General features: G+C 37.2%; 1 protein-coding gene across 2 annotated transcripts in view; it reads left to right on the top strand.

Moving 5' to 3' along the window:
* LOC122815322 (protein mono-ADP-ribosyltransferase PARP12-like) overlaps window positions 1–27,462 on the top strand; it is a 289,865-nt gene that overhangs the window by 65,891 nt on the left and 196,512 nt on the right. For both annotated transcript variants that reach the window (XM_044087735.1, XM_044087736.1), the window contains 2 exons: window positions 2,713–2,860; window positions 22,315–22,459. In XM_044087735.1, the coding sequence (XP_043943670.1) occupies window positions 2,713–2,860; window positions 22,315–22,459 (293 nt within the window). The remainder of the gene's footprint in view (window positions 1–2,712; window positions 2,861–22,314; window positions 22,460–27,462) is intronic.

Genomic DNA, 27,462 nt, shown 5'->3' with positions numbered 1-27,462 from the left:
GTTTCATATAACAGGAGCATGTTTGAGATGTTGAGTGACATAAACTACTATGAACCTATACCTATAATTAAAGCTCAAGAATACATTTTAAAGGTACATAAGGTTCTGGATGAATTATATAAGAAAGAAACTATTGATATAAATATGTATAACTTTTTGCTTATTGATACACCAATTATTCCGATAATTCAAGGGTTACCTAAAGTGCATAAAGACCCAGTTGCCCCCCCAATGAGACCAATTCTGTCGGGTCAAGGATGGGTCACAGAATCTTTATCAGTATTCATTGAGAAGATGTTAAGACCTATAGTGGACTCAAACACTTTCATTTTGAGAGATTCTAAACAGTTTTTATTAGATTTTTATGATGAAACTGTAAATTTAAAGGATATTGATTTAATTACTATGGTGACAATGGATGTCAACTCATTATTCACAAATATACCTAATGATATAGGAATTAGGAGCATTAAATTATGCCTAGAAAAACACTCCAACCTGTCAGAAAATAAGAGAGACCTTATCTGTTTAATCCTTAAATTAGTGTTGGATAATAATATTTTTTTGTTTGAGGAATGCTTATATTTACAGAAGGATGGCATAGCTATGGGCACTTCATGTGCCAATAGCTATGCCAATCTAATTATGGCATTATGGGAAGAAGAAAGACTTTTTCACCTTGAGATGTTTCAAAGGTTCGTTCGTTTTTACAGAAGGTTTGTAGATGATTTGTTTTTTCTTTGGGTTGGTTCAGCAGATGATTTAAGTAAATTTTTCAAAGAAATGAACTCATCAACTTCATTTTTAAAATTTACCATGACTAGTTCCAAGGACAGTATAGCTTTCTTAGATGTATCTGTGCAGCGTATGTGGAACGGGGATTTTAATACTGGGGTGCACAGGAAAAATTGTTATAAGAATACATTGCTGCATAGAAGCAGTATGCACCCCCAACATGTTTTTACTAACATTATAAAAGGGCAGGCTATTAGAGCGTCTAGATTAAATCCTATACAAAACAATTATGAAGCTGAATTAGAAGTTTTGAATAAGAGGTTATTAGCCCATAATAATAAACATAAAGAAGTTGAAGAATGCTTTTTGAGTGTTGACCAAGAAAGGGAAAATAAAGCATGTCCCTACTTCTCAGATAAAGGTAGCAGTTATTATAAAGATTCTTATAAAGTAGAGAATAGAGATGAAAGGAAGCAGCAGAAAATAACCTTATTTTATACCCAGGACATAAATTCAGTTAAGCATGCGTTGAGTAGACATTGGGATATTTTAACTACTAATCCTGACATTAAGGAATTAGTGGGTGAATATCCTCAATTCACATACAAGAATAAGAAGAATCTACACAGGTTATTATGTTTTCCAGATAGCATTAAAATAGATACAGTAAGTTCCAATGGTACTGTAACATGTGGTAAATGCAATTTTTGTAGGCATATTAACACTAGTAACATGTTTGTGCATCCCTTTACTTCCAAAGTCTATACTTTTAATGTTACTGGTTCATGTACTGCAGAACATTTAGTGAACTTGGCCACCTGCTTGGAATGTAATGCGTTGTATATAGGAAAAACGGACAGGAAGTTAAAAAATAGAATTAGGGAGCACATCTATCAAATTAAAATGAAATCAGAAGTTAATGCTCTCTCTAAACATGTATTAAAAGAAGGTCCTATACATGCTTTTAAGTTTATGATTATACAAATTAATATACCTAATCAAAGAGGGGGAGATATAAGAAACCGAACTGAACAAATAGAAACAGACTGGATAATTAGACTGCAGGCACATAACCCCCCTGGCTTAAATGATAAAATTCCTTTAAAACCTAAGCTAAAAGGTAGAAAATTCAAATATTAAATATTAGAAGTTTTAGCATGGTTTTACTCTATTTTTAATGAGTTTTATACAGTTTTTAAAGGTATTAATATCAATTATTATAAAATATAAAATATGTGGCTTATATAAGCAGTTTGTTGTTTCTATGCCTTTTAAAAAATTGATTGTTTTATTGCTTAATTAGATAATTGTTATGTACATGTGTATATATATATATATATATATATATATATATATATATCAGCTTTGTGATTGGTTTTATCATGGTTTGAAAAAGCTATACAGCGAAAGCGCTTATCTTTTTGTTTTTTAGTTAATAAAGGCTTTTGAATATAATTTCATATTTTTCTTGGAGGAAGTTATTTTAAAGAGCTTTATGGACTAAATACTGGTCTGAACAGACAGCTGGACTTGTGCTTGATGGTTCTTAAGCACTTTACTGGATTATTTACTAGTGTTGTATTTCAGAACTAATATCTGAACGACTGCCTGGGTGGATCCTGCACAGCAGCTATTAACATTTGTTATTTCATGGTACTTTTTCTTGAACTGTGCAGGTACCTTTATTTACTAGTGGTGTACCTTATTATTGCTTAGTTTTTTTTTAGTTTTAATTTTGCAGAAACTGGTTCTACTGGAGTACAAGAAATGTAAAAGTATTTCCAACAGGGAAAGTGAAGCATGCATATACCCACCAGCATGCAGACAGGATCTAACTGGTAACATTGTAACTTTAGTAACCTGATCATTCAGTAATTATATATTACAGGACCTTAATTGTATCAGAAACACAAACCATTTAAAGACTGAAATAACATGCCCATTATACCATATTAACTAGCTGTCTTTATCCCACAGGAATTAATTCTGAAAGGTCATCAAATAAGCAATACCAGTGGCAGTTAAAGAAAAATGAATGGATGAACATTGAGCATGATTCGATCATTGAAACTCACTATTCGCTGCCTTGGGCCAAGAGCATTAAGCTATTCAATACACCCTATGGGTGAGTTTTCCTCCTGCTATTTTCACCTAACTAGAGAAAAATTACAATGTGCCTGCTGACACAGCAGTGAAACACCAGTGTACACTCGTTATAAATTGTTCACAAAGTTCTGCAAAGGGAATGTTTATTAAAGGTACTGTGTAACTGCTAATCTTCATTGTGGATCATCCTCCAACAGTTTCCCACATATGACCACCCAATATACAACAGATCAAAATGGTATTCAAAAATTTGTCACTGAAGTGTTTTTTGTTAGCTAATCATAAAAGAACATATTTTCATTTTATCTGCAGTTGCCATGATTATTCACAGGGAAGGCTTTTATGAAAGAAATAGATTTTGAGAGGCTGCAACAAACCCGATAAAGCATTTTACCAAGTATTTCCATGTTGTATAATTTATGTTTTTGTTGGTTTCTGTGAAAAGACAAACACAAAGCCATATCAATATATGACTGACAGTTTGTAGAATATGTAATAATATTCTTACATTATGCTGGCTACTGGTATGCAGAGTGGTAAAGTGTGTTATTTATTTTGTTTATTTTTATTTTTTACTGCACTGGGCATTAAGCAATGACTCTTGCAACTCTCATGTCCTGCTGAGTGGAAATCTCAGTATATCGTTTTCAGCATGTAAGCATATGAATTAATGGTAGAAGGCGCTACCGTGCCTATAGAGTCTACCCCAGTTACTCAGCTAGTATGATAAACACATTTGCTCTTCCAAGTGCCATTCAAATGACCCCCTTGCTCCAGCCTCATAGTTGCCCCACCTTCCATTAGTTTCAACTTCCAAGATGATTCTACCCTTGCCTGAATCATGCCATATTGTTGCATGCATGCAATGACTTCCTGCAAAAGAACATTTCAAATACCAGTTTCCATCTCAACAGCAAAATGCCACTTTCCTGAATCTCCTCTCCCCCTTGTCCCATCTCCTTTTTCCACTGCTAGCCAAGGCAGCTTTTTACCACTCCTCAAATGCATATCTTTGACCCACAGAATGCTCAGACTTAAGCCCTTCTTTCTTTTTTCCTAAGATGTTTGGCTTCTCAAAGCTATTGCATTACGTATTCTTCACCATTCCTCCCACTGGCTTTGCTATCCTCTCCTACACCTTTTCCTGTAATACTATACCTTTCTTTCCGTGTGTGTGTGTGTGTGTGTGTGTGTGTGTGTGTGTGTGTGTGTGTGTGTTTGTATGCATATAATTCTCCCTCTCTTTCTCTCTGGATATATATATATATATATATATATATATATATATATATATATATATATATATATATATATATATATATATATATATATATATATATATATATATATACAAGCAGAACTTTAGATGGAATCCATCCAGCAGAGAATCTCTCCCTGTTCTTAGATTTATCTATTTATAATAACTGTAATGCATTCCAGCATGTAAATAGGTGTCCTACATTAAAAGAAGTGATTTGTTTTTCATTAATGATTCTCCTTTGTGGTTTTCCTTTTCTGAAAAAGCTGGTTCCACTTCTCTCATTTTACTTTAGTGCCTCTAAACTCTTGCTGTAAGATGAAGTGCATACCAATTAACTCTGAGCACCTAGGTATACGACAGACTCCAGATAAAGGGTGTGATAAAATATTTCTGATAATACTGTGTACATTTCTTTTTTGTTTACCTACACTCACTTACGCAGTTTATCACCCTTTATATGTTATCAGAGTTATTAAGATTCCAGTTAACCTGACACATTTACACTACTTACTAAATATTTTTAGAAAATGTTTACATGCTGCCCACACAAAACAGACACCAACAACCCCAAAACACCATAGCCATCTTTAAAATAACCTCCAATCCATACCTATACTAAGATGAACAAAAAATGAAACAGAATTAAAAAAAATGAAATTCAGACTAGAGTTACAATTTGCTACAATGTAAATAAATAAAAAAGCTTAATGGTATATCCACAGGTGGCCAATGTGAGCTTTCTCAAGTTTCAGGTGCCCAAAACCCAGAATGATGAGGAACACAATAACGATTGCTGTTTTGCTTAGGAAGTCAGTGCTAATGCAGTTTCTAAGTATGTGTCAAGAATGATGCACTTCTTTTAAGAAATTTCTCCCGTCTTCAAGTTTGTGTAACCATGAACTTGGTATCTATGTTTGGACATGTGGGAGGGTTTGGGGGTGGCTTGTCCACTGCAAAAAATATTTACACAAGTTTTTTCACTGTTTTGTGTTGTGAGCATTAGTTTTCCATTTTTCTGATGCTTGAGGTTTTGTTGCTCAGTGTTTCATAGGAGAATCAAAATATGCACACTGAATACAAATAATCTACACACACAACATAAAAAAAATAAATAATACTGTCTGTGTAAATCAGCCTACAAGAAATAAACTTCATTATTGAACTTAAAATGTTAAAATAAAAGAATGAAACTTAAAATCCTGAAAGCATTTACCTTTCACTACAGTGCAATGAAATGCAATCACTCATTGCACACATAAAATCCCTAGGAGCCGCACTTTCCACTTAAATCAACCCTCAAGAAATGAAATCCGTTCTTGCTTGATGCAAATGTTTAAAAAATTAATTAATTAATTAATTAATAAAACACTCACTTACACAAGTAGCTAATCAGAAAATTGCATTATCTGCAACTGTCTAAACTAACTAAAAATAAATGTCCTAAAGCATAACTAAACAATAAAGTTAATGAATCCTAATATAAACCACAGTATAAGGACAAAATGATTGACTTCAACAATTGGCTAAGCTTCTGGTGTCATTCAAAGGGGATGCAGTATCTGTCTGCCTGGGATGACATGATTGATAAACCACGATGCTTTGCCAGAGATAGTCTGCACCTGTCACCCCTGGGATTCAGGTTACTGGCTAAATCTCTTGTCACCCCTATAGTGCCTTTATTTTAGGCAAGGTTCAAAGAACAAAACCATCACTGTAACAGATTCAAGCATGCAAAATCTGAAGGTAATGCTACTCAGTGCTAGAAGTCTAAACCTCAAAATGCACTCTCTTGAGGCACTCCTAAAAATGGAGAACATCGATATCTGTGCAGTAACTGAAACGTGGTTCAAGGCTCCAGAGAGCAGCCCTGCAATACCAGGCTACAACTCTTACTACACTTTTTGGCCACCAAACCAAGACCGAAACACTAAAGGTGGAGGAATGTCCATATTCACCAAGGATATTCACACCTCCAGGCTAGTTACACAACCCAATGCATCTGAAATTCTCCAGGTGCATCTAACACTAGGTAAGACTGCAATCCAAATTGTAGCTTGCTACAGATCCCCCACCATGCCCCAAGATTCTCGCTACACCTTTATAAACACACTGGAAAATATTAAGATACAATCAAACAGCCTAATACTGGGTGATTTCAACTACCCTGCCATTAACTGGGAAAACTAATCGGGTACCAACACCTTTTCTCAACGGTTCTTGGAATTCAGAAATTCCAATGCACCGGATCAACTAATCCATTGTCCCACCAGGGGCTCCAATATCCTAGACCTGGTCATTACCAGCATGGGAGATAGATGCTCCACACCAGTGGTCACCCCCTCATTGGTCAGGTCTGACCAAAGGGAATTATTATGGCTAGGCTTGTATAGGCCCTAGGGCCGATAGCCTAGTACCAACCTATGAACCTAAAAGCAAATCACCCTTGACATCCACATCCCACCCCCACCCCCTAGTAAGGAAGCCTCCGTAAAAACTTCTCCAAAGCCAACTTCATGCTACTCAAGTCAGAAGTGACAAACTTCATGACACCCATGCAGAAGGGAGCTGAAAGTTCGACTGCAGAATCCTACACTAAGGCACTGTACGAGCACATTCACTCGTGCATGAATTGTGCCATCCCAAATAGAACCAAGATGCTCTCCTCCAAAAAAAGGAAGCCAATCTGGTGGTCCCCTGCCATAAACAAACTATACAACAGAGGAAGAAACTGTTGCAGAAAAGAGAAAAATCCCAGGATGCAAACAACTCCTTTATCAGCCTCAGTAAGAAGCTGAAATCCCTCAAAAAATCCTCCAAAGCTAGTTATGAAAATAAAATTGCCAAAGATTCCAAAGACAACCACAAGGCATTCTATAGTTATGTCAAGAATCTAAATGGCAATGCTCAGATCTGCTCTGAGCTACAACAGAGTGGCATTAAATATACTGATCCCAAGGATATTGCCAATATCCTGGCAAATCGATTTAGTGCCAACTTCAACCCCCCTCACCCCCTAAAGGGTCCATCTCAATACCAAAAGATTGCCAAATTCCGGTAATCACGACCACACAGGTAGAAACCGCACTCTCCAAAGCTAAGAATACAGCATACATTGGACCAGATGACATCCTGGGCTGTGTACTACATGAACTACAAAATGAACTGGCACCTCACCTAAGTGTCATGTTTAATCATAGCCTCACCTCAGGCTTCATGCCCACTGAGTGGCGCACAGCTACAGTTATCCCACTCCACAAGGGGGGATCCACCTTGGATACCGGGAACTACCATCCCATCAGTCTGATGAGCCTGATCTGCAAGGGCATGGAACGCATTATCATGGAACTTATAAACAAAGACATTGGCAACCTTCAAACATTGGACCCCACCCAGCTTGGGTTCGTGAAGAGCCGATCCTGTCCCCTGAACCTGATTGTCTTCTTTGAATCAGTCTCCAGAGTTGTGGACAAGGGTAAGGTGGTCCACACAGCCTATCTGGACCTCGCCAATGCCTTTGACACCATCCCCCACTCTGGAATCATAGATAAATGTACTAAGCTGGGCATTAATCCATTTGTCACTCGATGGGTTGCCAACTGGCTTACTGACAGAACCCAGACTGTAAAAGTAGCCGACTCCAAATCCAGCTCCAGACAAGTGACAAGAGGAGTACCTCAGGGTTCAGTCCTGGGACCGCTCTTGTTTGGCATCTACTTCTCTGAAGTACAGGCCAACACTAAGGGACTCTGGCTAACAAAGTTCACAGATGACTACAAACTGGGAGCCATTATTGAATCCCCAAATGATGTGGATATTCTACAAAAGGGCCTTACAGAAACAGATGCTTGGTGCCAGAGCCATAGGCTCAAGCTTAATGCCAAGAAATGTATAGTTATCCCCTTTGGGGAAAAAACATGTACCCATGAATTACCACATAGGTGGCAGTACACTAAACACTGAAAGCGTGATGAGAGACTTAGGGACATGGGTGAACAGTGGTCTCACCTTCAATAACCACATCGACACAACAGTCAGGAAATCCTTCTATGTGGCACACCTCATCACTAAGGGCTTTTCATCTAGAAAAAAGGAGGTCATTGTCCCACTGTACTCATCCCTCATTAGACCCATTATAGAGTACAATGTCCCGTTTGGTATGTACCTCACAAGACATCTGCAACAGCTAGAAAGGCCGCAGAAATATCTCACTAAAAGAATCACAGGCCTAAAGCAGATGCCCTATGCTGACCATCTAAAAAAACTCCAGCTATACTCTGTGGCATATCGTCTACTCAGAGGCGATCTCTGCTTAACATACAAGGCCATGTCAAACCCTGAGCTGTTGGACATGCTCCATTTAAAGAAATCCCAATCCCTCAGAGCCACATGCTCAAGGGATCTAAACCTTGCCATCAAAATGAACAAAACATGCTGAGGGATAGGTTCCTGACCCAGAGACTCCCCATACTCTGGAATAGACTGCCCATGCATGTCAAGCAGAGCGCCTCCTTGGCCCTCTTCAAAAGGAACCTTGACAATTGAATGGGAGATAGGAAATTCACCCCGGGGATCATGTCAATCACTCTGCTAGACAGGGGTCCAGGGAAGTAAATAACGTGGAAAGAAATATCCAGGGAATTGTTATGGCTAGGCTTGTATAGGCCCTTGGGCCAATAGCCTAGTACCAACCTATGAACCTCACTTTACTACAATACACAAAAAAATGAATGGACAGTACAACAGAGTAAAAGTTACATTAGAATCTACAGTAGAAAATCACTTATGACACACTCCATTAACAAAAGAGTACAAAATAGTCTGTCTAGTAGAAAATTAGGCAATTAATGTAGCCCACTGAAGTTAATTGGAAATGCTTCTCAGAAACAAAACAACACAGAAAAACAATGAATAAATTGACTATGTGAGATCTATTTCCTGTGATACATGAAATGTATTGTGCTCTAGGATTAAGAAACATGGTTTTAACTCGTGACTCATGACTGGTGGCTGAAAAGGGTCTGTCAGCTAGTCTTCTTATGAAGTCACAAAAGATGAAAAATAAATTACAGTACAAGATAATTTGTGTATCACAGCATATCCTTTTAGGGGTCACTTTTCAGTATTAGTCCCGACTCCCCATAGAGGAATGTAGATAGCGGTTATGGAATACATACTCAATGGCCAGGATTCATAACTGGGCCAGCTACAAGCAGTAAGCTATGGCAAAAAGGGCCTTTCAACATGATTACAGGAAACAGTGATTCAGAGACACATTAGCCAAAATGAGGAAAAATCTCACAGCAGTCCCCCTCATTCACTCCCCCATATACACAGGCACACATTCAAACCCACATACACACACACACACACACACACACACACACACACACACACACACACACACACACACACACACACACACACACACACACACACACACACACACACACACACACACACACACACACACACACATGGACACACACTGGGGCACATCAACATACCTCTTACCTGTCTCTGAGTTAACAGAGTATCCCTGATGTTATCTCTTATTTTTTCACTGTCCCTCATAAATCTTATTTATTTATTTATTCACATTTGTTTGTTGGGAAATTCTGACTGAGAAGTGCCCTTTTTTAATGGAGGCTTGGGGAGAAAAGCTCCAATATACAGACAACATGGACATCATTTGCATTATATCATCATTTACAGTCAGTGTCATTAATGAGTAACAATTGCATCCTTGACATCAGTCCCATAATTTCTACACAATTTCAATTGAAAATAACAGTCAATTGGGTTGAATATGAATATTGTTTTAAATACAAGGTAAGATCAACAGTATGCATAGATTGTCAGGTTTTACATAAGGATATTTGTTACAATAAAGACTTGTTCAAAATCTAGGACATAGGGACATAAGATAAAGATTTAAAGCAGCCCAAAGAAAGGAAGGAGGGATGGAGGTGCAAGGAAGATAAAGGAAATAATATGGTAGAGGAGCATATAGTTGTGATACTTGTGATATTTTTTAACTTCCTGTCCGTTTTTCCTACATAGAACGCATTACATTCCAAGCAGGTGGCCAAGTACACTAAATGTTCTACAGTACATGAACCAGTAACATTAAAAGTATAGACTTTGGAAGAAAAGGGATGCACAAACATGTTACTAGTGTTAATATGCCTACAAAAATTGCATTTACCACATGTTACAGTACCATTGGAACTTACTGTATCTATTTTAGTGCTATCTGGAAAACATAATAACCTGTGTAGATTCTTCTTATTCTTGTATGTGAATTGAGGATATGTTTTGTGCAGCAGAGAGTTATGGCACAAATCCATATTGCCATAATAGTACCAGTATAACCAGGGGTGGTGCAGGTGCATAACCATGTATCTGTAAGGTTCAGTGAACATTTAAAGTCTTTTTTGTTGCAGTGTTTTTAAGTGGATTGGGATAGTATTCCAGCTGTTAACAATGCAGTGTGAATTCGGGGAGTATCTTGCATGATTATTGGGTTTAGTTATGGAGAGTAATGATTTGTCAGTGGAGCACAGACTTCTCTTGGTGGAGTAAGGTTGAATGATGGACTAAAGAGATAGGAATTTTTCAGGGTTGTGCAGTAATCTGAAGTATGTAACTAACTGTGAGAACAACAGATAATTATTAAGTTTGAGACAGTTTAGTCATTTTAGAGAGGAAACGATGTGATATATATGTAGTGTGGTTTGGTTATTTGGTGTTTGCTTGTAGCATTGTTTTTTTTGGGCTGATAGGATGCTGATGGATTGGTTAGGGTTAGGATGGGAGAGGCATATAATAAGGTGGGAGAAGTGTTTGTGTTTGTCTTGTTGTCTAGCAGTGTTAGTCTACTTAGTCAGCCTGACTTTAGCAGTGTGTTTTCTTGTTTGCTTCTTTTATCTTTTGCTGAAGGTGTAGATCAAATTTATAATCACAATCTATAATCACACCTAGTTGTTAGGTGCCAGTTGCCAGTTCTATATTGGTTTTGATGGATAATTTTATTTTTTTTTGGATTTTTGAGAAAGAGAGAGAGAGAGAACAAGCATATTAGCAGCACCATAGCATATTAGAGGTGTAGTTGTCAGTCTGTATTGTTATAGTTGGTTCTCAAGTCATGTGTTTTGTTAGTAGTGGTTTGGTGGACTCACAGTAACAGTCACGGACTCTGGCTAACAACTGGGAGCCATTATTGAATCCCCTGGAGCCATTATTGAATCCCAAAAGATGGGGCCTGAGAAACAGATGCCCTGGTGCCAGACTATGGGCAGAAAACAGATGCCAAGGCCATATGCTTATCCCTTGAAATGTAAAGTTATCCCCTTTGACAAAAAAATATGAAACTCCATGAATTACCACATAGGTAAAGACTGAGTAACAGGTGGACAGATGTGGACAGACTGAGGACACAGGTGAACAAGGTGGCCACACAACAGTGGAAATCACATTGAATCAAGCAGGAATGTGCTTAGCTGAATATGGAGGCCCCTGGGCTAGCCTTCATGAGGCCCGACCTATGAAATGCTAGCCTAAGGCCCCACCTATGAACCAACCTCTGAATATGGAAAGAAGGAAAATCATCTATTCCTGATACTTTCTGAAAGGTAGGAAGGTAAGTCTCTATTTCACCTTTCAGGAGGTGAGGGGTAAGGAACCAGGGGAGAGAGGAAAGTGAGGAAATTAAATTAGAGGAGGGACTGAGTTTGTTGAATAATGAATTAAAAAAATTTGATATACTGAACTGTTGAATGCCCTAATTTATTTTTGTGATTTATTGTATCTGTGAGCCTTAGATCGTATTTTGTGATTTGTTTTTTGTATCTGTGAGAGAGAGATCTGCAGTGGATATACTGTGATAAGTAATAAGTAATGAGTGGTGAGAGAGACAGGAGGTTATAAGAAGTAATATATGTAATAAGTTGAGAGTGAATATATCTTTGTCAATTGATGAGCAAAGAGTGAGAGAGTCTAGCTAGTTTCAATTTTTCCAGGGACCCATTTGATTTTTCAGGTGATGGAGGGGTCTTATAAAGGATTTAATAATTTCTTTTGGGGAACCTTTCTTTAACATTGTTTTAATTTATTGTTCTTTTGGGAATAAAGTCTCTAATGAAAAACAAAAGTCTCAATGTTTACGGGCTCTCATTTTTAATCAGCAGGATATAAATATACATTCAATAACAGGTTAAATAGAAAACACAAAGCTTCACATGATCAATCAAAAGCAATCATCATACTAACATTTAAAAAAAGGAAACAAAAACATCAAAAAATCAAAAAAATATGTGAGTCCCTTTATTCTAAAAAACAATAAAGGAATACACTTAAGGTTAACTAATATGTGTAATATGTGGTATGTATTATAAATTTAACATTTTTGCTTTTTACTTAAATATATTATTTAGTTACCAAACAAAATTAATTATGTATTATAAATTACTCATTATACGCTTTACTACTTCTCATTCTTAAGTAGAAGTTATTCAAACCCTCCCCAATTTTTATGTGTGACAGGATGTTTAAAGGTACTATCTGTATCTAAAATGTCGATGCAACAGCTACAATTGTAACATTTATAAGTCCCTATCTTACTATGTATGGTATTATGTTGTTCCACAAAATCTTTATAACACAACATATTCTTTAAGCTTTGACTATTCCTATAGGAAAAGCTGGGTTTGGGGCCCACTATTGAGCTGAATTCAGGCATTGTCATTAAAATTGGCCAATTTTTCTTGATTATTTCACATATTTGGTTAGAGTGGCCAGAGTATGTGGTAATGTATCTCAGAGTATTTTCTTTCTTTTTATTAACTATCGGTAAACTATAATTAACATCTATCTCATCATCTATGAAAATGGGTTTATAATCAGTTTTTCTGCCCTCTGTTGTTATTTTAATAGTTTTATCAATAATACTTTCAGCATATCCACTTCTCAAAAACTCTGTTTTCATATTTGTTATTTCATTAATGTATATTTGTTCATCTGTTGTTAATCTACTTATTCTTATAAACTGTGATTTCATTATACTTTTAAATACATGTGAAGGATGCATACTAGTACTATCCAAGTATCTTATTGTATGTACGTCTTTCTTATGTACCATAGTTTGTATCATGTTGTTCTTTTTATATAACTTTACCTCCAAAAATATCATTTCATCTGGTGAGAAGCACATTTTAAATTTAAAAAAATTTGTAGTGTTATTAATGTATGTCGTGAAAGAATGAAGTTCTTCTATCGTGCCATCCCATATGAAGAAACAATCATCTACGAATCTTGCATAACTTTTTACATGTATATTCAGTGCATTTTTATTACTTAAAATAAATTCCTTCTCCCAATGGAAAAGTACTAGATTCGCAAAAGTATTTGCCACGGAAGTACCCATGGCTACTCCAGTTAATTGTTTATATGGAGTACCATCAAAAATAAAAATATTATTAGTTAGTACCAAATGAAGAAGAAAGCATATATTTTCCACTTCACGAGATTGCTTAGTCGTGTTAGACAGTAAGAACCTTCTAATTGCCTCTATGCCATAATCTATGGGAATAACCGTAAATAACGATTCCACATCCAATGTTACAAAAATATAGTCATTTGTAGACCCTCCATGGTGTTTATTTTTACTATTTATTAAAATTGAGACAGGATATGCAAGGCTGACTGCAGTGGGTTTGAGGTATTCAGATTGAAGCTGATCGGGGGCAGTAGCTGTTGTCTTAAGGGAGCATATTTTTTTTTAAAAAACTGTAGATGTTGGCACTGGAGTGAGTGTGAATGTCTTTTGTGGCTTCAGTGACTTGGGTGCGATTGCTGGATTTGTAGTAGTTTTGTTTTGTAGGAGAGAGGGGGTACTGCATTTATAAAATGTGATTTAAACTGTGAAGCAATGCTTTGGGACTTATTGGATGGGGATGGGGCTGGGGATGGGGAAACAGATGGGGCTGGGGCTGAGATGGAATGGCGATAGGTGTGGGGATGGCAATGGGGGGACAAGGATGGGGATGGGAATGGGAATGAGGATGGTGTAGGGATGGGGATGGGGATAGGGATGGGAATGCAGATGGACTGGGTTGATTTTCCAGGACTGAGCAATGTATTTATAGATTTCCAGAAGTTTTTTGGATTGTTTTATGATGGATTTTTAGGTGTTACTTTAAGAAGCTTTTTTATCTTGTTTTATGCTTTGTTTGTTATGGTTTATTTGCTGCCTGTATTGTTACAGGGATGTTTGAGAGTTAGTTAACCAAGTGGCTGTTTTTTTTTAACTCTTTTGGCTCTTAAGTATGCTTGCTCATTCAGGATATTTAAAAATACAGATGATCTTGATTAGGCTGTTAAATAATTTTTTTTATTGAAGTTACTGGGTTTCTAACAGTGGTGAACCTTGTGGTGCTGTTTAGAGTGTCTAACTATGTAGTTTAGCTGGTAGTTGCTTAGGCTATCAGGTAGCAGTAGCACAGCTAGTGTGGGGAGAGAGGGGCAACTGCCCCTGGTGCAAAGTGCTGGAGGCATGATGAGCCAATCCTGATCTCTCTTTAATTGCAATACCAGCTCTTAAAAGCTGATATTGCATCTGCAGTCAAACCTGAGCACTGTAGTGCCCCATGTGTGATCTAAACTGCAGCAACTGCTTGCTACAGTGTAGCAAGCAGTTTGCTACAGTCTTTTTAAAGTCAAATCTTAGTGTTGTAGCTCTGCATGCAGTCAGGGTATAAACTGCTGCAACTGTTTGCTAAATTTGTTGCAAACAGTTTACCATAGTAGTTTAAAAGAAGACTTTTTTTAATAAAACAAGTTGAAGTAGGTTTGGGAGCAGGGCACAGAAATGGGACCTGAATGGCTGTGGCGGGGGGGGGGGGGGTCATGCATCTGGCCACATGTGGAAAGTCTTTTTTTTACCCTTTAATGGAAGAGCTGGAGGGGTGTAGATTTAAATGTAATAAGCTAATTGTTGCAATCGGCTTATTACGCTAAAGTACTTTTATTTTGCTCTTTGCTTGAAGAGGTGAGGGAGTGGGATGCTTGTTCATAGTACCGCCCCAGGTGTTGGTTGAACCAGCAATACTTCTGTTGAGTAGGGTGCCAACCATATGTCATTTATTACAGAGAGCAATCAGTTTATGGCTGTTGCTCAACAATTAACAAAGAGGCACAAAGCAGAAAAGGTTTTCTCACATCTACTGAATGCAGACAACAGGAAACTAAGGATATGAAGTAAATGGCTTGCATAGGTAATCTAATGGTCCAATGACAGGACAGTGGCCAGTTTGGTAAGTGATCCTTAGGATGCAACGACTACACTTTTCCAGCACACAGCAGCACATACCTAACCTGTTAAAATAAACATACTGCAAAGCTCTTCGTGTTAAACTTGCTTACCCTGCACAGCAACAATATTCTCAGTGAAAATATTTCCAGAGATGTGCCTTGAGGCAAAGCTTCTGCTATGTAAGGAAAGAGTCTGATGTAATAGCCACATGTTCTGAAAGGAAGGAAAAAGCGAAAATACTCTGCTAAAATGAAACAGTGTATGAAAGAAATAAAGTTAATGCATAAATAGCTTATTTCTACAGATGGAGGAAGGAAGACTTTGAGTCAAAGCAAAACAAGATGGAGTATTCTAAAAGCAGAGACAAGGTAACAAAGTTTCTAAGGTCAAAATAGGTTTAGTAGGAGGTATACTGACACAAAACCACAGTTATAAACTGCATAGAGCTGTAGAGAGCAAATATCAAACCATAGTGCTACACTGCTAAGCACATTATAAAACCATCACTTAGCAAGCATTCATTGAATTAATCAGTACTTCAAAAGAATTTTGTAAATACCAAATCACAAGTGATTATAGTCAAACTGATAATACCACACATTAGAAAGTCATTCTTATTGTTCAGAAAAATACAATATGATGCAAAGCGTTGTGCTCTAATAACCTTTTAAGTGGATTAGAGTAACATTGAAAAAGACTCCTTGGTGTCGTCTATTGTCCCCCTAGCTTTGTTCAGAAGCCTTGAGAAGTGACAGGCCATTACAGTCCATCAGTAATGCCAGTCATTAGAGTTTCATACTTGCTATTGTCCATAATATGTTTCATGCTGAAAAAATGTATTCTGTTCTCTTTGGTAATTGATTAGGGTAATATTAAAGAGTGTCCCTAGTATCTACTGTTCTGCTCATACATTTGTTTGTGCTACAGAACTTGTTCTATCAACTTGTTAACTTTTGAAATGACTGGGTAATATGTAAACGTCCCTGGTGTCTAGTGCCCCCTCCCAAGTATTACAGTATAGAGTGTATAGAGGTATGATAGCCACACACACCCAGAAATGCATGTACGCACACACACACACACACACACACACACACACACACACACACACACACACACACACACACACACACACCCTCCTTCACCCATTCACAATCAGACACACACACGCACACACACACACACACACACACACACACACACACACACACACACACACACACACACACACACACACACACACACACTGAACATCAAACACACACTCCTTCTCCCATTCACAGTCAGACACACACACACACACACACACACACACACACACACACACACACACTAAACATCAAACACACACTCCTTCGCCCATTCACAGACACACACACACACACACACACACACACACACACACACACACACACACACACACACACACACACACACACACACACCTACCATTCCTATCCCCATAACTAGCCCCTACTGTGACTATCCAGGCACACACACACACACACACACACACACACACACACACACACACACACACACACACACACACACACACACACACACACACACACAGAGACTCACCTACCCTTCCTATCCCTGTAACTAGCCCCTATTGTGACCACCCAGGCACTCACACACACACACACACACACACACACACACACACACACACACACACACACACACACACACACACACACACAAGCATACTCACCACCAGTACTACCAGTCCACTAAACCCCACCAGCATTTACCTCTAGTGTGATCTCAACCACTGAAAATAATGGGTGAATGCAAGTTTTTGAGCATGTTGATCAACATGCTTGGAGGTGGTGATTTAAGCAACCAAACAGTTTAATGAATTGCTCTGCTGCTTAACTCACTTACCACAAGCATTTTCAGGGGACAGCACATGACTCATTTTTCATATCCCTCTCCCCTCAAATGCCTCATTTATAATTACACTAGACCAGAGGGACAGCCCACCATGGTGCTGTACCTCATTAAGTTAAAACATTGCAGTAAGGCTGTCTCTGGATCAGAAACAGCTGCTGCCAGTGGCAAAGATAACTTACTATTGGTGGTAATATTTCAGAATCCCAGAGAATATGTTATGCATTGGCTTTATTATAGAATAGTATTCTGATTACTGTGTATTGTGCAGACTTTCCTGTACATTAAAATTAGAACAATATTTTTTCTAGCAACCAGATCCTGAAAATTTGTTTCTATCTTCACTGCTTTTACAATGCTCAACATGTCCCCTAATGGCATTACCTTTTAAATTTGTTTTCAATGATTATACGGTACTACAAGCTTCTGTCTTCTTCCGCCCCAGTTGCTGGTGACATGCCTAGTGGGCACAGACAGGATTTCAAGGAAAAGTCCTTTCGCCTTTCTTTATACTGATATATATATCTGGATCAGGAAAAGTATCTTCATCTTTCCTTTATTCTGATCCATATATCTGATACAAAGCCCAGACATGTTTTTGTAGATAATTCAAAAGTACCTGCTTAGTATAGCATACTTTTCACAACAACTACATAAGAGAAGCAGACCACAAAAATACTACTTTTCTTTTCTTGTCCATTTTTTGCGATGAGGAATGTAGTCCACCCCAACAACATAGCCACCTTCCCCCCTCCCACTGAGAAACAGAAAGTTGAGAAATGATAACTTATTCCCACAAATTTGAAACAGGATTTCCTCAAAATGTTGTCCGAGGGGAGAGAAGGTACAACAAAAGTATATTTACTAATGTTTTCAACAAAAAAATATTCCTGGCCTATTTCAGGCTTTCAAAGCTTTATGAGAACAGCACACACTTTCTACAGCAATTTGCTCAGAAGGGATTTAGAGTGGGTACTTTTTCCTTCTTGCTCCAAAGAAAGTCCAGTGCAAATATTTTCTTAAGACACCAAGATTAAGTTGGGTTTCTTCTATTCTTTCCAACTCTTGATTCCTCTTATTCCTGTGGAGATCAAGAGTTCTTGCATGCATTCAGAATATGCTTATTTTCAAATCATATAAGAAATATTTATGGCTTTAGATACGTAGAAAGAAATCACAGTTCTCAAATATTACCCTCTGGTTTTCCAAGTATCTGATTCCAAATGAGGCACCAATAAGCAGGTCATTTATATTTAATCATATCTAACAAGCTTCCAGTCATCATGTGCCTCATCTTTTTAGCAACTTTGTTATGAGAATTACCGATTCCATTTTGTAGGATTGCTAATTCACAAGGAATGGTCAAATTTTGTATTCTGTCATTGAACAATCAATCTGATGAGGTAATGTACGGGGGACAGTCTCCCTTATGCAAGAAGTTTCAACCTGTAGTCTTCCTTCCATACTTTTTATAAGGCTTTTTCTCAGGATATTGAGTCAGATTATTTCTACTAAACTGATCAGAAAGGTTCCATCCCCCCTTAGAAATTCATGGGTTCTAACCACAAATTCTGTGGAGATGCCTTTTTATAGAGGCATATTTAAAGAATTTGTGGAGATGCCTCTTTATAGATTAATTCTGTCATCATGGTGTTTTCTTTGTTGGCCTTGAATAAGCAGTGTATTTTAGACTGTTTTCGCTCCCACTGTCTCCCATTCAAGCTTAACAATTACAGACCAATAGCAATCTTGTCCAATATCTAAAATACTCCAAAAAGTGTCCTTCATCAACCAGTTGTCTTCTCAACCTCTGCAGAGGAGCACAAACTCCTAAAAGTACCACACTGCATGGTTTATGAAAAGGCTTCTCTGTAGATGTCCTGCAAGGATCCATTTTGGATCTACTTCTGTTTTCCATTTTTGTTAACAGTCATGATAGTGATCTTCCTGGTCTTAATGTTGCTCTTTGTGCTAATAACTCGGCAAGCCATATTTTAAAATTCATATGATTTGTGAATGGCTCCTTGCCAAAAGATTAAACGTGAATATCTCCAAGATCCACTTAAATCTATTTGTAACTGAAAATATTATTGGTGGAGTTCAATATCCTTGGTACTAATGGACTCCTTGCTCTTTAGGTTACTCAGGTTATTCAGTTGAAATACCTAAATATCACAGTTTAATGATTACCTAAATATCACAGTTTAATGATTAGATCCTACCCTCAACTCTGATCATCACACAGATCTCCTAGAGGCCAGCCTGTAAAGGCACAACAACATTTCATATTGTGTTACCCTTTAATCGCCCCTAAACTAGTGAAAAAAAATGATAAAAAAATTCAAATACCAAAGTAGGAATATGTGTTCCTGTCTGTAGTGTGGTTTTCTAACCATAATGCTTTAATTTTATAAAAAAAAATGTCTCAATAAAATCTGCAGATACATGTCTGTGAATCCATTTTAAGTAGCATTGCATTTCCCTATCAAAGTTTAATTTCTTACCTGATTAAGAAAACACAATCTTCTTGTTCTCTTCACTCCTTCACAATTAAATCTATATTAATTCTCTCCAATAAGCTTTCTTCAGCCACGTCCATTTATCACTTAAGATTCTAAGTTTATGGTTCCCACTTTCAGTATGCCAAAGATCATTATTTATAAGAGTGAAAGGACATTCCCTGTTTTAGGAACTGCAATATGGAATCCCTTTTCATGTATTTAACAAGTGGAGTAAACAAAGTATTATTTAAAGTTGGTCTACTGTTCCACTTCCAGGATCAAGCCACTTACATTAATGTTCAGCTAGAAATATAATAGCTCAAGTATTCTGCTTCACAATGTTATATTCTTTAAGGTTAAACTTTTAATGAAAGACTCATCTTGTTGCTATGCATCTGTGCGGCTGGAACCATCAAGAGATTTTCTGACACTTTTGTTCCAATTTTTGTTATGGCCTCTGTTTTAACTTGTTTCAGAACTTAAGTGGGTTAGCCCCTATCTCCATTTTGTCCATAAGGATACATTGTCGCTTTGTTAGAGTTCTTTATTTTGTGTAAACTGTTTGAGATAGGAACTGTGTGATTCATGGCACTTGGAGTCTATTTTATCATATTTAAGTTTACACCTGCCTTTCTTTGTTTAGTAATTTACGCCCATTTTGTGTCTCTTTAGCTAAGGCAACTGTTTTTTTTTTTCCTGGTGCCTTTTCAGGGGCCATCATTATTGCAGAAGATGAAAATAAATGTTACTTCCTCAGATGGAAACAGGTTAATCCAAGGCAGCAGAAAAAGGCAAACAGTTTTAATTTAGGGCTTTTGTCTAAATGATTCTAGACTTCTTCAGAATGAAATCTACTGTGTATGACAAGACATTTAAATTCTAGAAAAGTCACATGACAGCTAGTAAGACCAACACATGATCCAATTTATTAAAATACATTTAAAGGGACAGTGAATGAAAACACAATTATTTGAAAACACAATGGTAAAAATCACATTTATACAAAATGCATTGTTAAAACAAACTTTTTAATCATAAAACAGCAGCTCTCATCTTTAATACATGGCTGATGGAAATTGAGTCATTTCATCCTGGAAACACTGTTGCATTCAATTCAATCTGCCAGGAAAGTTCTCATGTCTCTAAGTTAGTTTTTCAGTCACCACAACTCAGGGGCTTTACTACTTTTTAAAGATAAAAAAAAAATTGTCATGTGTTAATTGTGTGTAGTACCTTTGTATCATCATACCTTCTTCTCCTACTGCATCTGTGAACTTAAAATTCTAAAACTGTACATTTTTCTTTGGCTTAAAATACTTCTATAAATTTGCTTGCACATCAGTAATTGTACAAGCAGATGTGGAGGTAATGCTTTTAATAGTGCACCAGTAGTCATGGAAGTGAAGATTAGGGCAGCAGCTGGGAATGGGATTTAGGGTTAGAGAGAGTGAAGGACTTTTTAGATATATGGAATGGGAAGGGAGACTAAGTGCTAGGGATATGGAATGGAGTTTTATGATTAGGGAGTGGAAAGGGAGTTTTATGGTTAAGGAGGGAACAGAAATTTAGGTTTGGGTCAGGGGGATGGAGTTTTGGGTAAGGGAGTGAAGACTCAGGTTAGGAACTAGGTGAGTTTAAGGATTAGATTTAGGGCTCTGATAGGGTGATACAGTTTAGAGATTAGGAGGGCTAAGCAGTTATGGAACATTAGGCTATTGGGAGTTACAGCACTTGCTTTTTCAAGCAAGTGGCAGTGTGTACATGTGTCCTTAGCTGATAACATGCAAACACTTGTAGTCAATCAAGGGAAATAAGGTCAGATTTCACAAAAAGCCAAAAATGACATACAAAGAAACTGCATAAATGCCTTGAGGAAGAAATCAGTGAGAGTATTAAATAAAGTGTGTGTTCTTTCTGTGTGGCTCTTTCTGATTTTGGTTTAAACACAAGAAATTGCTTGTAGTAAGAAAAAAAATCATATTTGATGGGGTTACCTATGAAATCTTTATAGTATAATTATTTTTACTTTGTTGTTGTGTCTTTCGGCTTAGGGGTCGTCACAGCGGAACTCCGGTCCGCTAATGTTTGGTAGTGGATTCTTACGTGCCGAGTTACCAGCCCTGATGCACAACCTTCAACGAAGGCACGCTCATTCACACATGCCTCCACACAGAAGACGCCCTAGCTGAGAATCAAACAGGACAACATCTTGCTGTGAGGCGACAACGCTACCGCAGCACCACTACCGCGGATAATTAATAATTATTTATTATTTTTACTATCACAATATAAAATATCAAAATCATTTTCAAGCTTCTCCTTCAGCGTTTAAGAACATAACGTTTCCCTGCCATATAGAAGATCTCTGTGCTAATTTATCACAAACTTCCTTTTTAAATAAGGGGACAAAGTCACAAAGTTGTGAATATTTTTGACACTGGCATTGAGTTATGTTTTTATGATTGTTTTATTATATGGTGAGATTCATATATATTTTCTTTCTTTAGAAAGCTCTTCATTGACTTTAACAAAATGGAGATCCGTAATAAAAGACTTCAAGTACGTCGCCAGTCATTTGAGACCTCTGAGTCAGAAAATGTCTGGTGCTGGTATTACTACAGAAGCAAGCAGTGGACTGAATATGGAAAAAAGGTAAAAAAAATGAAAAGAACTCAACTCAGTATAACAGTTTGTTCTTAGCGGTAAATAATTTAATGTTTCCATAATGAAAGAAAGTGCAATACAGTGCGTTTGGCCATATTTCATACTGATTAACAGCACAAAGAATGGTTAGTTGTAACTGTAGTACATGCCCTACAGTGCTTTATGGTGCTTACAACATGCTGCAACAGGCAAGCAACAGTGAATAAATAAATAAATATATTGTAAATGGGACTGCTAATAATGCAGCAAAGTCGGATACCTTAATGTCATATTTGTGTGTTGTGAAGCCATAAAAGCCATCTTCCTGGCACAATGTTACAACATAGTGACACTTATCTGTCATTAAAATTGTGACTTTTAGCTGGTGCTCACAATATTTCTGCTGATTTGTATTTAATTTATTTTTATTTCCTTGACAGATACTGACTTTAGCTGTTTGTTTACATCATTCAGACATAAATTTCCTTTAAGAACTACTATTAACATTTAGCGGGTAATATTTATAATAGTAATTCTGGGGAGCAAAACTTCCCAAGAATGTTTGATTAATATAGCTCCTAATACCATACTCTGAGAACCAGCGAAAACATCACTTGATAAGAAACAGTATGTTGAATCACTCATGAAAGCATCTATTTGTGTTTTGTGAGCTTCAAAAGATATGTGATTTCAATAAAAGTAAACAGAAACAGTTTAAGTTTTTCCATCTCTTATAATCCCTGGTTGGTATATTTAAGTGAGAGAGGTATTGGGGGGTGAAGTTCAGTGTAGGTACAGTACACAATTTTTTTTTTAGTTTTTATTTCCTTTTTCATGTAGACAGAACAGTTTTGATCAGTGATGCTCATCCAGCTATAGTATTATCTGGACTTTATTCAAGAAACCATAACAGCAGCTGATAATTTAATGCTAACACTAAGTTCAGGAAAACAGAAGTATTCCATGATTAGCATTTTTAGCAAATGATCACACTCATATAATAGCTAGTGTATTCAGAAGATATGTAAAGCTGCAAAGCCAAGAAGAAAAAATGGCAGATGTCAACAAAGCAAAATAAACCTGTAGTGCTGGAGCCTTAGAAATTATTTTACAGTCCATCTCTGAACATTCAGTACTCACAACACAGTATATTATCTTACTGATATTATTAAAGTTTAAACTGTCTTATAATTATACAAATGGAAATGTATTAATATGCAAAAATGTATGCACTGACTGGGTAGCATGATCAGTGTGCCTGCCTTTAAACCAACATTGCAGACCATTAATAATAAGTACGTTCAGGTTCGGCTATTGAAAACAACAGTTACAGCCACCATGTCCACCATGTTGATAAGTAGAGAAAAGAGCACAACCGCCAACAGGGTGGAAGAAGGTACATTTCCACCCTCCCTAAAGGCACATAAAATGGCACAGTAGCAATTGTCAGTGGCTCAACTGGTAGAAAACTTGCCTTATGACGGTCAGAAAGCTGTGGGTTCTATTTCCACACCAGATAATTACATTTGTTTTTAAATACTGACACTACAGTATAGCTTAGGGGGGGGGTGCTGTATTCCTGATGGTACTGTCCTCCGGAACACAAATTAAACTGAGACCCTATCTACCGGAGTTGGTACTAGCTCATGTTGATGTAAAAGATTCTATGGCCATTATTTAAAAGAGTAGGCGTTCATCTACTTGAGTTGGTACTAACTCATATTGATATAAAATGTTCTATAGCCCTTGCTGAAAGAGTAGGGGTTCTTTATTTCAATTACAAAAAAAAAAAAAAAAAAAAAAAATATATATATATATATATATATATATATATATACACATACACACACACACACACAAGTTTGCATCATGAAACAAAACTTAAAATAGTCCCTACTATAACCATTTTTATTACATCATTATATATCAATATTAAAAGACATCATACAAACAGAATATTGCATTCTCTTCATATTTTCATGCACTCCAAACTATCTATAGCCAACATTCAGCTATTCATTTCATATCCATTCCATTTTTGTTATGCAATATCTATTCACAACTAGCTAACCAAAATGCTAGCTGCAAGAAAGCAAAACTTTAACTCTGCCCCATTTGTCTTTCGAAATCCCTGCATAAAAGCTATGTAAAGTCATTTTAAGATCAATTTTCACAAGATTATTATACTTCCACACATTACTAGCAAACAGCCAAATGTATTTACCCTCCATCATATTAAGAATACATGTTTTACCCTTTCCAAGAAAAGGGCTAAAAATAAATGGACTGGTGCACCAAACAAATGAAATAAACACACACAAAAAAAAACACTAGAAAGACAGAAACCCTCAGTGTGTGTGTGTGTGTGTGTGTGTGTGTGTGTGTGTGTGTGTGTGTGTGTGTGTGTGCATGTGTGGGTGGCTGTTCTACCATTTCTTCCCATATATACTCATAACATAATATTTTTGATAATTGACTGTTATGCTTTTGTGGCACGCTAACAACGCCATCGACTACTAGTGTTCTAGCGGTACTTTGGACCTTTTACGACTACTATGGTTGCTGTATAGAGCTATAGACTCTGTTTTTGGCCACTGGATCATTTAAAAGAGCTAACCTCTTGTCGGATACTAAAACTTTAAACTGCTTTTGTTACATTCTATAATTATAAATTAGATAGATATCATAGCGTTCTCTGTACGCTAACAATGCTATTGACTATTAGCGTTATAGCGTTGTTTCAGACCTGTTACAACTGCTAAGGTTGCTGTATAGAGATATGTGATTCTGTATTTCACCATTGTATGGACTAAAAGAGCTATTGTTTGCCACTGTATGGTTATAAAGAGCTGTATTTCCTGTTGCATACTATTACTATATATAAGACAGAAATCACAGCGTCCTCTGCCTATGCTCCTTTTACTGACTAGCCTAATTAACAACGATGTGTACAAACAGGGAGAACTAATTTGGAGCCTTCCTATCTAAAACAAATAAAATATATATATATCTATATAAATAACAAATGTAAAACATGATAGAGAGTTATATGATGAGTTGAACCTTATTGTTTCAGAGATATGTTGTTTTTAACAAGTGTCTTGCTTGAATGTTATCCTTGATAGAGTCATAGAAGAGTTTAACCTTATTGTTTCTGAGCTATATTGTTTTATAAGTGTCTTGTTGAATGTTATCATTGATAGAGACATAGTAATATTTGCAGTCAAGATTGTTTTAATATGCAAGTTAATCCCTGTACTATGCTCTAATTACTACTTAATAAGCCTGTGTAACTGTCTATTTTTTTATCTCTCTGTGTGTCTTACCACTGTCTCTCTTCTCCCTTTATATCCCCAGCTGCCCAACCTGGTTTCCCAATATTAAGGAGGACTTGCCCTGCGTGCTGAAAAACAACTTTTCTCCTCAACATACTGCGGTTACCCCTTACAAAGGAACTGAACCTATCCTTCCCTCTGCAACAGTCCCCAATGGAATTTAATTATAAGTGAAAGTATGTACTTTTATACCAAAGTCTATAGACAATTAGTGTGAGATATCCTAGGTTGTAAGTTTACTCTCACCAGCCAGGACAGCCAGCAGCCTTTACTAACTGCTCCCATACCTGTCACCCCTTCCCCCCTCTTAGACTATGAGTATTTTACTGTTATCCTATTCAACCTTATAGCATACTTACTGCCCTACACTTTTTTCTCAGCATATATTACCTCTGCTATACAGCTTTTGTCCACTAGAGGGCAACAGTTTCCTTTAGACCTCCATTTTGACTCTAATTTTAAGTAACTTACAGGCTCTCGGATTCCAATATTCTGGAAGAGCTAACACTCCCACTCTATTCTCTCTCTCTTCTAATATTCTTCACTGCCAACCCTCTCTGCATATTCTATTATCAAGGCATTGTGTCATCTCACCCTCTGCAACTATACCCACCTTTGCTTACTGCTCCTCTGATTGTTCTCCTAGGGTGAACTCCTCTGTGGCTCATCCCACTCCGTCCGCTCCCCTACCCTGCCCCCTAATTCCACCCGCCCCCAGTGGTCCTAAACTTATACACTAACTGCCACACCCCTAAACTTTAAGACCAGCCTCTAACTCCTCCCCTTAAAGTGCTATCACCTCTATTATATTCTCATTTTAACCCCTATCTCCTCCCTCTTAAAGAACCATCACTCATCTACCTTTATCCATTATCCTACCACTCTATCCACAAATATCCCAACATTCAACCACCAAAACCTAAACAAATGGCCCAAGGACCCTATAAACCCTTTCCTTTATTACTACTCCTAAGTATACTTATCATTCCCTATCTACTTACTCTCTACGAACACCATACATTCCTAGGACTGCATACCCACAACACACACACCTCTATCCTAACTCCCAGCTCCACTCAGAGTCTTAGCAACCTCCCCAGCTCAGCCAAGTACTCAGCAGCCATATTTCATAGACTCCATCACATCTCTCAATGTAACCCACTAGCTAGAAAAACCAAGAACCTATTTTTTAAACTTTTACAACTCATCCTAAAAGTTCAGGTCCACTCCCTGTTAGATGGTGACATGCATCCAAACCCAGGTCCTACCACTATCACAGCTACACAGCCTGATACACCAACATTTTCAATCTCACAAACACTTACCAAGCCTCCTAACTCTCTCCTGATAGCTCATCTTAACATTCGTAGCATCAATAATCAAATAGCTCATCTGCATGCCCTTATTTATGTTTATTCCTTTGACAGCCTCTGTCTGTCTGAAACATGGCTTAATCCATCAATACAAGACAGTTCAGTTCTACCCCCTGGCTATAATATCATAAGACATGACCGTAACACTAAAAAAGGAGGAGGCGTAGCCGTACTTTATAAGAATGTATTACAAGTTACCTTGATAGACCTCATACCTCCACTTTGCAACAATGCAGAAATTCTTCTAACTAAGATTCAGCTTAACAAAAGCAAAGCCATATATATATCATGTGTCTATCTTCCC

This window comes from Protopterus annectens, chromosome 11.part0 (genome assembly GCF_019279795.1).
Source record: "Protopterus annectens isolate FY-2018-M chromosome 11.part0, PAN1.0, whole genome shotgun sequence".
Classification (NCBI taxonomy): Eukaryota; Metazoa; Chordata; order Ceratodontiformes; family Protopteridae; genus Protopterus; species Protopterus annectens.
This window is presented reverse-complemented; position numbering and strand designations above follow the sequence as displayed.